The 12,855-nt window shown below is 51.8% G+C and overlaps 1 protein-coding gene across 1 annotated transcript; it reads right to left on the bottom strand.

Moving 5' to 3' along the window:
* Nucleotides 1-4,404: 4,404 nt before the first annotated feature.
* Nucleotides 4,405-11,282, bottom strand: Rho (rhodopsin). Its single transcript, XM_021190968.1, has 5 exons — nt 10,831-11,282; nt 9,213-9,381; nt 7,928-8,093; nt 7,586-7,825; nt 4,405-6,630 (listed from the first exon to the last, which is right to left on the bottom strand). The coding sequence occupies exons 1-5, from the start codon at nt 11,189-11,191 to the stop codon at nt 6,520-6,522; spliced, it is 1,047 nt and encodes a 348-aa protein (XP_021046627.1). The 5' UTR covers nt 11,192-11,282; the 3' UTR covers nt 4,405-6,519.
* Between the last annotated feature and the right edge of the window lie 1,573 nt (nt 11,283-12,855).

The following is a 12,855-nucleotide window of genomic DNA, read 5'->3' as shown; positions in this document are numbered from 1 at the left end:
CCCGAGTGCTGGGATTAAAGGCGTGCGCCACCACTGCCTGGCAGGATGTCACACTTTTCTGCTTCTGTGTCAAATTAATGTACAATGGTCCAGAGTTCCCATCTCTGCCCATATCTATACACACATTCAATGAGGCTCTGTTGATCTCAAGTCTTAGATCTGTGGTAGCCCTGTGCTGTGAGCTACCACAGGAATGGTGCTGTCGTGATCCCATTGTCACGGGAGCAAGCCCTGGCTAGCGTGTTGGATGCTGAGACCCATGGTCCAGTCACTCGTCACCCAGCCAGCATCCAGGCAAACAACTGGTCATCAGCTAGTCCTTCACTTGGCCATGGTTGCTGAAGCAGCCTAGCAGAGCTGGTCCAGGCTGGACCAGTCAGCAGCATTGCCTAGCTGGTCCCTGGAGCTAGAAGTGACTGTGGTTTATTGTTTTAAACTGTAAATTCTAGGAGTGTGTGTCACACAGCACAAGGTTGCTACTCCACCAGGCCAAGAAAGCCTTCAGACCCTACCTACCATCTCTGGAGTATGTCTTTCTCTCTCACGTAGGTAAGGTTTGCTCAGGAATGCAACAGCACCGCCTTACAGGTCCCTGAATCTCGAGCTGTGTGGTGGATCAAGGCTGTCTCTGGCACCCAGCTCAACACTAGCACACAGTAGGCCTTCCAGACTTGTTGTGGTGCTATGGCTCCAAGGATTGACCAGAGACCTGCAAATGCCCAGTGCTAGACGGAGAAGAAGCTCCAGGAGGCAAAGAGGCAAACGGGAGCTGGCACACACAGGGGCCGCAATTTTGATCCATTTGTGGGGCGTTTCCAAGAACTGAGAAACGCAGAGACTCTGTGGTGTAAACATTCCCACGAGCTTTGCTGAAACCCTGCTCCTAGGCTGTGCCAGGATGGAGTTTTGTGTTGGGAAGGGAGTTTGGGAAAAACTCAAGAGATCTAAAAATTCTCCGAGGGGTTTGCCACTTGACAGGGAGATGATAGCAAGTTAGGGAAGTGCTGGCAGAAGCGTGCCCTCTGCCAGCCTCCTGACTTCTCTGTGGGACCGGGCAGGGGTGAGGAGATGCTGCCTTCCTTCTGGAAACTTCTCCTTCCACCCTAGGACATGCTCCATTTTCAGAGATAAATGTCCCGAACTCTGAGATGGTCAGAGGATCTCTGCTTTGTACGGTGCCAGCTCCTGTGCCATCAGGACATTGGGACACTGATTTCCTAGTCAGTGCATCAGGGTGGAGTGAAATGGCAGCCACAGGCATGCCTGTATAAATACAATTGTATAGATCAGCATCTTCGTCACTTTACACATGAAGAGGCTGAAGTCCAGAAGTGTGGCTCACCCCACTCTCAGACCCTAGGCTGCATCCTGAAGCCCTCTGTACTAAGGATAAGTGTGGTAATCCCCAAATAGCCATTTTCTCTTGCAGTCAGCCTTCCCTTCAGAACTTCTTTAAGTCGCCCTGGCTGGTGAGAACCCAACTGTCGAAGTAGCCCTGGGCGAGCCAGACCCCGTTTCTTCTTTGACTTAGGGCCCATTTCGTGATCCAACAAGACTGTTGCAGCTCCAGTCACTATGATCACATTCCAGCCAACAAGGAAAGCAGAGGAAAGTGCTGGGCCCTTCTGGTCTCTGAAATTCACAGCCCAGAGTCGCATGCTTCTGAGCCATCCCGGAGGAGAAGGCAAGAGTGGAAAGCGGTCAGGTGCTCAGTTAGAACTTCCTCCGCCCCGCCCCGCCCCGCCCCAACCCCGCCCCCACCCAGGCCCGCCCCACCCCACCCCCACTCCCAACCCCCTACCCCTATCCCCTACCCCTGCTCGCTCGGGCTGCTCTTCCTCCTTCCCTGGGTCCTCATCAAGCTCTTCTCTGCACCTGCCCCTCCCCCACCGGGGCTGCTGCCGCTGAACCCTGGCCTCATCCCTGGGCAGGGCAGCCTCCGGCACTGAACAGCTGCTGTCTGAAGTGCCATCCATACTGATGTCTTCTTGATTCTTCAGACACTATTTCTTAGGTTCTGGGTCACAGGTCCACACAGGGCACTGGGGGGCGGGGGGAAGGTGATAGAAACTTTGGGAACAGTAAAAGTTTCTGAACATACAACGATCAAGAAGTAATTCAAGGGGAGGCAAGATGGCTCATGGGAAAGCCTTTTGCTGGCAACCGGATGAGCCAAGTTCCATCCCCCGGACCCGTGTGGCAGAAGGGAGCTTGACTTCCAAAAGCTGCCCTCTGCTGTCCACATTCACACTACGGCATGCCTGTGTTCCCTCTCCTCTGATAGGTGCAATAAACAAAATGTAATATAATTTTTTTACATCAATTCAAAATCAAACAACGAACCTGAGGTGTTTGGGACAGTGCTCACCGGTGTTGAGTCATGTGACTCCACAAAGTCTTGGTTCTGCGCATACTTGTGCACTTCAGACTGCCCATGCCTTCGTACCACACAGTGCCAACAAACTGTCTGAAGTGCAGCTTAGATTCCAGACTGCTGGTTGTTGTGAACTACAGTATTTGGTTTGATTGGCTGATTTGGTTGTATGTACAAAGTTTTCTGCATTACTAGAACAATTAAGAGTTGAATTGTAGAAAACAAAGACTTTCAACATTTTCTTACCATCACTCCTCAGCGTGTAAGGATTAAATGAGTGAATTTTGAGGTTGCATTGTGTTAGAATGTTTGATCTTTAAAACTGCTGTTTGAATAGCTGACTTGAGTTTCAGGTGGAAGTCATTTGCTTTGGAGCTGGGTGACCTCTTAATTAGGATCACTTGCTAAGCGAGGATGAGGACCTGAGTCTGGGGCCCCATCCCCCATGGAAAAGCTGGGTGTGGCCACATCTGTGACCTCAGCTTCTCCACTCTCATATACACAGGTGATAGCACCTCCATATATACATGGACACACAGGCGTATGCACATGTGCATGCATACACGCATACCACACACACACACACACACACACACACTGTTCAGTGAATTTTGGATTAGGATAATGAAACAACTTCCAACAATTTCTGAAATAGCCTAGACATACTTCTTAATGTTATGCTATGTATTTATGCGAAGAGGCATTCTCAGCATCAATGATTATAAAATCAAAATACCAGCTCTAAAGAACATTGTATATGCTGTGTCCTACATCATTAAATATTCAGCTAAGATCATTCCTTGTGAAAAAGCAAGCAGATCCATCTCATTAGAATGCAAATTTATTTTCATCTTTAATCAATTGTAAAATTGCATATATATCAAAGACTTCCTTCACATTAGGTTTCTTTATGATTATCAGTAGGTGTTTGACCTGTGCTCCTATTTAATTCCCTATATATCTGGGGTCACACTCACTGTTCTCAGAGGTAAAGCGACCATAGGTGGAAACAAGTACAGAAATAAACCCTCCACCAGCTAAGATGTCTCTCATTTTCAGCTCAGAGCCATGGCCTGTGTAGTCTAGGGACTTAACCTGGGACTGGCACTGTGTTTCTCCGAGGCACCCCAGGTTACCTGATACCCCAGGTGTCTCTTTATTGGGGTGACAGCCCTATCTGACCTGCGATTGACTGAGTGTGTTGTATGCTCCACAAATACCGCTTGCTTGGAGCCTGGCAGGTGACCCTGTGGGAACTCCAGATCCCAGCTCACAGCAAGAGTCTTCTGTCTACACTCACAGTGACTGTTGAGGGAGGCTGACAAGAGCATTCTGGTTCTAAAGGGGTATTTTTCCTGGGCAGGAGAAGGCAGGAGTAAAGATGACACCCCACAGGACAAGTGACCTGGGCAGAGGAGTGAGGTAGGTCAAGGCCAGGCAGCTAAAGTAGCCTTCCAACAGGCACTCCTGCCCATAAAGCATGAGAGACAACCAGAGGTATGGCAATCATGGAATTCCCTTCATCCATGACACCCCGGAGCCTTGTCTAGCACATCCCAGTCCCCACCCCTCAGGGCTGGTCCTGATCCTGTTCCCCTGGTTTCTTTTGGGGAACACATCCTACAGACTCCTTAACTATGTGGAGTCAACTTTATCTTGTAGTGTAGGAACACATTACAAGTGGGGGAGCCCTATATCAGACATAGTGGTTGGCTTAGAGGTGATCAGGTAACCCAGGTCTAACTAATCAGAAGATGAATCTCCATCTCAGGCCTGTTGATTGACTTAGAGGTAAACAAGTGACTCAGCCCTGGCTAATCAAATTAATCTCTGTCTTAGACATGATTGGCTTAAGGATAATCATTTAACCTAGGTCTGCCCAATAAGAATCTGACCTGTCACCACAATTATAAAGGGAAGGAAAGCCCCTTTCTGGAGGGATTTCTGGCCCTGGGACTGCTGCAGACAACTCTGCCACCTCTGAAGATAGGCCTGTGAGTAAAGTCAACACAGAAGAGAGACACAAAGGGTCACAGGTCTGAGCTTCTAATCTAGCCAGCCTGAAGTGGAGGGGAGTGGGATTTCATGCCTATAAGCCAATAGTCAGCCTCTGTTTCAGCAATTGGGGTGAATTTCTTCTCACTTGTGACCAAATGGAACCTCATCACTGATGGAGAGAGCAAGCAAATAACCCATTGCTGGCACTTGCCCTTGCCCAACATAGCACCAAAGGGCTTTCATCCCAGACCCTGGCACCCTTTCCTTCTTGGAAGATGGTGTCACTCCACATCTGAGGCTCCATCCCATTCTTTTGCTAAATGACAGTATCCTAGTAAGGGCAGCCCTGAGCTAAGGTCTAGAATACCAGAGTGTACCAATGTCTTCAGCATGCCAGGAAGTAGGCTGGCCACATAAGCCCCTTAAATCTCATATAATCCCCTCAAGGGCAGGTCTGAAATCCTCTTTGCAGATACAGAGACTTACAGAGGTCACCATGTCTCTATACTGCTCAGATTGGGTTTTTAAAAATGATGGAGCTGCTCTATCACATTCCCCGGGGACTCTGAACTGTTTGTCCCCACACAGTCTTGTCTTCCATTGCCAGGGGTCAGGGAAGCTTCCCAGTTTCCATCCATTTTGAAAGAGCTTGAGAGCAACAGACCACCACTGCCACCAAGTGTAGGAGCTGAGCTTTTAATGCCTCTGTTCCCATGCAGAGTTGGACCTGCTGAGGGCCCAGCTGTGGTTCTATAGAGAAGTGCAGACTGAGGCTGCTCAATTCTGGCACCCCATAGTTCCTGTTTGCCTTAAAGCCAAAACACTCTGGGATAAAGAAAAGACCAAAGGCCAAGGAAAACAGTATATCCAACAAGGGAGCTAGGAACTGGATCCATGAGCATCCTAAGGATGAGGCCTGGTCAGGTCTTGCACTGTGTTTCTGAGCTCTTCAGCACAAGGGTGGCATCAAGGACTCAGCTTCTCCCTGAAGGTGGGCATATTGGCATGGCTTCTAAAACTCCATACTGGCCTGGAACTGTTGCCACTTGGTTGCTGGTGTAGAAGAGCAAATGTATCCAGAAGCCAAGAGGAAGGGCTGGATCTCCACAGGCCAAGGAGGCTGAGGGATATGAGGCAAGGTTTCCATACTGAAGGGAGGACCTAGACCTTGCCTGAGACCCCTGGTCTCAATGCTTTCTTACTCCTAAGAGCTGCAGCTCACGTTGCTGTCACTGTCATTTATCTCTGTAATCCAGCTCTAGCCCTGCACAGGCCTGAAGGCCTGGGTCATTTGCAAACGCCTACTGAGGCTGGGGGAAATACCTTATCTGAGTGCTTGGGCTCTGCCCAATTCCCAAGCAGTCACTTACAAGTAGAGACCATTAGGATGGTTAATTAATTATATTAGTCGGTGTTACTTGTAACATAACTACCAGCTGTGCTTTTTATATACAAAGTGTTTACACACACACACACACACACACACACACACACACACACACACACATGAACACATTCTCTTTCTGTGTCTCCCTCCTTCCCTCTCTCCCTCCCCCCTCCCTCCCCTCATCTCTCTGTCTTTGAAGCAGCCACATTCTGTCGGGGCCGGACATTCTATCTGGGGTGGGGGCAAAGAAAACCAGAGCAGGTATGTAAAACTGCTTATAGATTTTAGCCAGACATGACTGGATCTGCCAGGTTGGGCACCTGAGGACATCCATGTTTCCTTTCATTAATCCCTTCATTCATATATCCATTCAGTCAGTCACTCATTCCTCCCTTCATCCAGCTAGCATTTATTAATCAGCTACTATGTGTTCCATTCTGTCCTAGACACTTAGCCCTAAGCCGGGACACTTGTCATGTTCCTGAAAGACAAGCTGAGGGAGAGGTACAGATCCCGCTGGCCCCCCCGGGAATTGGGGACTCCAGGTTGGGGGGTCTTGGTGGATGGATGTCCTTTGTCAGGCTGTCCCCCTTGAGTGGGGAGCCTCGTTTTGCTTTCATGAATTCATTAAAAACAAAGAAAAGAACACTGAGGGAGCCTGCATGACCTCATTCCAATGGGTGCTGCTCCTGGTGGGGGCTGTGGCTGGGGTGTGTGGGGACAGGAGACTCCTACTGTCAGCCACAGTCTCTGGCCAGGCCTAGGCTGGAGCCACCTGGCTGGTCTCCGTCTTGGAGGCGGTGGCAGAGGCGTCATCATCACCCAGTGGATTCTTGCCACAACACAGCGTGGTGAGCATGCAGTTCCGGAACTGGAAGACAAGAGGCACCAATCAGGATGGGCCCTACCACTCGCCCGGCCTCAGCCTCACCTCCAGCATGTCCCCTGCACTAAGCCTGGCTCCCTGGGGAGCTTGCTAAATGTATGCTGCCAGGTACTCAGATAGCACAGGGGGTTTTGTCAAATGACATTCCATGTGTCCTGTGGGTGTGAAGGGCCTTCTGTGAACGATCTCAATTGATTTGAGAGTTTATGACTTGGCCCTTCCTATACATAGGAAAACAGAAGTCCAGATGGGGAGATATCGGACTCACCCAAGGTCACACAGCCTGAATGGGACAGAACTAGAACTTGAACCCAGAGTCTAGGTCCAGAGACCACATCCTTTTCTGCAGAGAAACTGTGGCTTTTAAAAGTGGCGTAATCCCTAACTTCCTAGAAGTAGCGTTTCTAGCAATTTCCTCAGCTTCACCGTGAGACCATTCTATTCCCAGCCTTGGAACCACTTGGTATTTTCTGGTTGCTTCTTGAGACAGATTCTCATGTAGTCCAGGTTGGCTCCCAAATCACTATAAGGCCAAAGATAGCTTTGAATTTCTAATCTACCTACTTCAGTCTCCTGAATGCTGAGATATAGCAGTGTACTACCACAGCCTGCTTTGGGGACGGGGGGCACACATCCACTGTGTAGCCCAGGCAGACCTGGAGCTCAAGATCCTCCTGCCTCAGTATTAAGATTACAAGCATGCGCTGTTGCACCTGACTTCTAGCCTATTTCTAAAGTAGACTTCCAGAACCGTTTGGTCAGCTGTATATCACAGGAGTGGACGGCAGGTCACCCAGAAAACTCACTCCAAGAGACTGGGGGTTTGCCAGCCTGAGAGCTCACGGGCTGCCAGCAGTCCGAGTGCAATGCCTCCCCTGCCCCATTCTTCCCCTCTTGTTCTCTCCCTCACTCTCCACACGCCCTGCCTCCACCCAGGCACCTGCTTGTTCAACATGATATAGATGACTGGGTTATAGATGGAAGAGCTCTTAGCAAAGAAAGCTGGCAGGGTCATGAAGATGGGGCCGAAGTTGGAGCCCTGGTGGGTGAAGATGTAGAAGGCCACACCGGCGTAGGGAAGCCAGCAGATCAGGAAGAAGATGACCATGATGACAACCATGCGGGTGACTTCCTTCTCTGCCTTCTGAGTGGTGGCTGACTCTTGCTGCTGGGCGGCCGCCTGCAAGGACACAGACCTGTGTCTAGCCCGTGGCGTCCGTACGAACCCTGGCACCCGGCTCTGCCCACCTGGCATGGGGCTGGGGCAGCCCCCGGCTCATACCTCCTTGACTGTGAAGACCAGCTGCCCGTAGCAGAAGAAGATGACGGTCATAGGGATGGTGAAGTGGACCACGAACATGTAGATGACGAAGGATTCGTTGTTGACCTCGGGCTTGAGTGTGTAGTAGTCAATCCCACATGAACACTGCATGCCCTCAGGGATGTACCTGATGGGTCGGATGATAAAACAGAAAGAGAATACAAGCCCAGCCAGATATAAGCATGCATGGCTATTACCTGCTGGCCCCATCAGCTTGTGGGACTTACTGGTCTCCGCCCTTGGACGATTCTTAAGCTCCCTGCTACTTGACCACACAGCTCTCCTCCACCATCCTGCTGCCCTGCCTTCGGTGGTTAAGGGAGTAGGCAGAGGATGCTGGAGAGGGGAGCTGAGGCCTTCCCTGGGAATGCTGCAGTTTGTGCACGTGGGTCTCTTAGTAACAGCAATGCTCTCTACAATAAGGGTGGGCTCGCTGCTGCCATCAGAGCCGTGTGCAGCTTCTAGAAACGAGGATGTTGTGATGATATCTGAGGACGGTGACATTGGGCCATTCTCAGAAACCCAAGTGTCCACTGAGTGTGTCTGTAACGGCCTGCCAAGCCAGGTGGGTGAAGGTGAGGGAAGAGGCCAGTGAGGAGTGAGGGGCTCTGACTCAGAGAGGGCCACTGGGTGGGGCTCCTGGGGTGGGGAGTACATGAGGGCAGAGAATGGAGATCCTCTGAGGCTCTGTGTACCTCATAGCCTGTCCAAACCACTGTCCCCACCCTCTCTTGTCTCATTTAGATGTGGTGGCCTGGAAGCTGGATGGGACCCAGTTCCTGGGGCTACAATGTCACCATGCATGCTGGGAAGGTTCAACCTCTCCAGGGGCTAAGGTCCAAGGTGTGTGTGTGTGTGTGTGTGTGTGTGTGTGTGTGAGAGAGAGAGAGAGAGAGAGAGAGAGAGAGAGAGAGAGAGAGAGAGAGAGAGGCCCATGACAAGAACTCAACAAAAGAGGATTGTGGTTTGGCCTTGGCTTAGCCAAGGATTAGGGACTCGGCCAAGGTGAAGGGTTGGGATATCCAGGGTTCTCCTTGTTATGGGTCTCGGACATGGAATAAGACCGATTGGACCACTGCAGTCCCTCTCTTCTCCCCTGCCTTAGACCTTAGCCTGGGAAAGTCACCAGGATGGTTTTCGGGGGGCAAGACCACGTTACATTATGCCTGGAACCCATCCGAGGGCTCTGTGTCCTCAATGGGAATCCCACAAAGACCTTGCCAGACCCGATACTCAGTGCCATTACCTGGACCAGCCAACGAGTGGGGGAGCAGCACAGGCCAACGCCATGATCCAGGTGAAGACCACACCCATGATGGCATGATTCTCCCCGAAGCGGAAGTTGCTCATCGGCTTGCAGACCACCACATAGCGCTCAATGGCCAGGACCACCAGAGACCACAGGGCAATTTCACCTGTAAGGCAGTTAGTAGCTCTGACCTCACCCCAGAGAGAACAAACCCCCGCAGAGAGGACGGGCTAGGAAGCAAGCTTCTGCTGTGAGGCTTGAGCCAGGCCTTAGAGACTGCAGTGAGTCTGGGCTGGCGAGGAGAAGGGATGGGGTGAAGAGCCCGTGTGCCAGTGGAAGTGAGCAAGGGAAAAAAACGGAAGCTCTTCTGTTTGGTTAGAGCTTTAGGCTCATGAGAGACTGCCTCAGAGTGACTGGAGCTGGGGCTTAGGGCCACACCCTGGCTAGTGTTTTATCAGGGGAAGAAGATGGGTAAAGAGGGGGCTCCAGACATTAGTCCATATGTCACCCTCAGAAGCCCAGTATGGGGAAGGACCACATCACCAACTTCTGAATAACAGGAGTGCTACCAGCAAGAATCCTGGATGGCAGGTGTGGTCTGGGTCTGACCCCATAGAGACAAGCTCACTGGCATGGCACCCCAGCTTCTGTCCAGAACCTGGGTGTGTGACCACAGAAGGTAGCAGAGACACCCAGCATTGCCACCAAGGCAGTACCCTGGACACGGGGAGATAGGCAAGCTCGACCCACCCGGCACCCTAGCTTTGGGCTTTGCTCTACCCACTTCTGTTTCCTCCTGCATCCACTGGAAACATCTCTGGGTCCCAGCCAGGGGACCCTGTCTCTGGTCCTGGCCCTTCCATACCTCTAGATGTGATTTTTGCCTGCTCCCTGCCTCGGTTTTCTCAGCTAAACAGGCTCCGTCACTTCTCGAGAGAGCCTCATTGACTTTCCAGTTGAGTGAGAGAAAATGTTTGGAAACACCTGGCTTAGCATAGTGGTCCATGCCTGTGATCACGGCGCTTGAGAGGCTATAGGGCAGGAGGGTCACAAGGTCAAGTACATCCTCAGCTGCAGAACTGAAGGCCAGTCTGGACTGGACTATGTGAGACTGTGCCCCACTTCAAAGATAGGAAAAGACAAGAAAGGAATGAATCCTTTGAGATTCCGGGTGTGTGGAGCATGTACAGTGATGGGAGCTGACAGGGCTGGCCAGGCAGTGAGATGTGCAGTTCACTGAGCCGATTCTTACCTGGACCACAGTCTTGAAGGGCCTAAACCTATGTGTCTTTTCTAGCTCACTCCTGGTGCTCAGTCTGTCTGCTCCAGCTCAGCTGCCTCAGAGTCACACACTGTGATCCCTGGTGAGTCCTTGGCCTCTCTGAACCCACCATGTTTCTTGCATTGCTCAAAATGAAATAGATGAACATTCCGTGCCTGCTCTCAACAACAGCCTAGCTCAGGGTCACAGTGTTTGCCAATGAATAAGCTGGGCCTTTACTTGATACCGATTAAAGAGACTCGGTAAGCTGCTGCTCCCATGCTGCAGATACCCCCAGGCCCTTTCGTGCCCACTTGGCTCCCATGTTATACACCCCAGTCTCACTGCTCATACCTCCAAGTGTGGCAAAGAAGCCCTCGAGGTCGCAGCCTGTGGGCCCAAAGACGAAGTAGCCATGTAGTGATGTGTAGAGGGTGGTGGTGAATCCTCCGAAGACCATGAAGAGGTCAGCCACGGCCAAGTTGAGCAGGATGTAGTTGAGGGGTGTGCGCAGCTTCTTGTGCTGTACGGTGACATAGAGCGTGAGGAAATTGATGGGGAAGCCCAGCACGATGAGCAGGAACATGTAAGCTGCCAGCATGGAGAATTGCCATGGTTCCGCCAGATAGTACTGCGGCTGCTCGAAGGGGCTCCGCACCACACCTGTGACGTTGGAGAAGGGCACATAAAAATTGGGGCCCTCTGTGCCGTTCATGGCTGCGGCCCTTGAGGCTGCCCCACGGGCTGTTCGTAGACAGAGACCAAGGCTGCTTGGTGAGCTCAGCCACCTACGGCTCCCACAGCGCAACTCCAGGCACTGACCCCCCCCAGACCCTTATAAAGTGACCTTCTCTCCCTAAGCCAGAGGCTGATTCAGCATCCGGGAGATATCATACTAATGCTAATCCCACTGCTGCCACCAGGGGCCTAATTGGCTTGCAGAGGGGCCAAGGTGACATCGGGTGGAGGCCCTTAGGTAAAGAAAGGAAAGGGTATCTCATCTTATCTGTCCCAGAGTCCTCCGGGAATTCCTCCCCATGCCAGTCTGGTGGCCTCAGGCTGCGACTGGAATCTTTGGGCCCTAAATTCACTTCTCCACGTGGTTCCAGTTGACAGTGTCTCCTCCTGAACTCACCTATCCCATCTCTTCCCAGGAGACCCCCTGACTTATCCAGTCCCCAAGCCCTGACAATGGCTCACTTGACAGACAGATCTGAGCTTTGTGTGCAGTCAGCTCCGTCCACTGCCTCCAGCCTCACCCCACCCCCGGCTCAGCGGCTCGATAACTATTTGTTGCGTTCAATTGGAATTTGTTCACTCACATGTACATTAAACATTCATGAGCCAGCCACCTGGGAGATGAAGGAGGAGTCCATGGCCCTGCTCAGAGTGCTTCTAGCTTAAGCAAGACTCAGCCAGGGGAAGAGGCACAGTCCAGTCCAGGGAGGGATGACCATGGGCTATGGAGGCAGGATGGCCGGCTGGGTGTGGCAGGACGTGGTCCCTGCATGAGGGAGCAGGCTGTCAGGTTATTCAGGTGAGCATGTGGGGCCTAGAGGCCACAGGGAGGGGCATAAGAAGTTCTGCCTTACCTAGAAGGCAATGGGCTACAGCTCAGTGAATCTCAGGGGCAGAGAGGATGACCAGGGACCTGAGGCTCTGGGGCGTCAGAACTCTGTAGGCTGAGAGATGATCCTACTGGCCTGCTGGGGATGAGGCCCTGGGCTAGGCCTGGTGTCTGAGGATGTGAGGCCAGCATCTCTGACATGCAGCTGTGATGCCCCAGGATGACTGTCAGGCTGATATGTGTGTGCAACATCCACTGAGTCCCAGAGGAAGGATTTGATTCTGGGGGCCCGAGGGAGACAAGAAAGCACTGGACGCAAGAAGCCAGCACCCTGTGAGAGAGATGCTTCTGAGGGAGCAGTTACAGGGGTAGACAGGGGACAAAAGAAAAGTCCCCACTGTGTAGTTACACTGCACAGCCTTTCCGAGAAGGTAAGGTTGAGCTAAGAGCTGATGGTGGGGGAAGATGCTATGCCCCTTGCCACATAGGTATCCAGGCAGGACAAAGACCCTGGAGCCTAGGCACAAGGCTGACCAGGGAAGTAAGTATTCCTCTCTGAGCCTTGAGACCCTTAAGCACTCCCTCGCTTAGTCTCCTCACACGGCACCCGGGATTCCTAGATGCTTGCTTAGAAAAGCAACCCCCTTTCTTCCATGCAGGTGTCCTGTTTGAGAACAGGAACACAGGGCAGGGATGTGTGTCAGGGCCTGGGAGTTGACCACTAGCAGTTTAAGGAGCTTGGCTTGATGATTAAGACCAGCATTAATGAGGTCAAGGTGGAGGTTCTGATTCTGACATGACCCTGGTGGTCA

Source organism: Mus pahari, chromosome 2 (genome assembly GCF_900095145.1).
Source record: "Mus pahari chromosome 2, PAHARI_EIJ_v1.1, whole genome shotgun sequence".
Classification (NCBI taxonomy): Eukaryota; Metazoa; Chordata; class Mammalia; order Rodentia; family Muridae; genus Mus; species Mus pahari.
The sequence above is the reverse complement of the archived record's forward strand: the minus strand, read 5'-3'. Positions and strand labels throughout refer to the sequence as shown.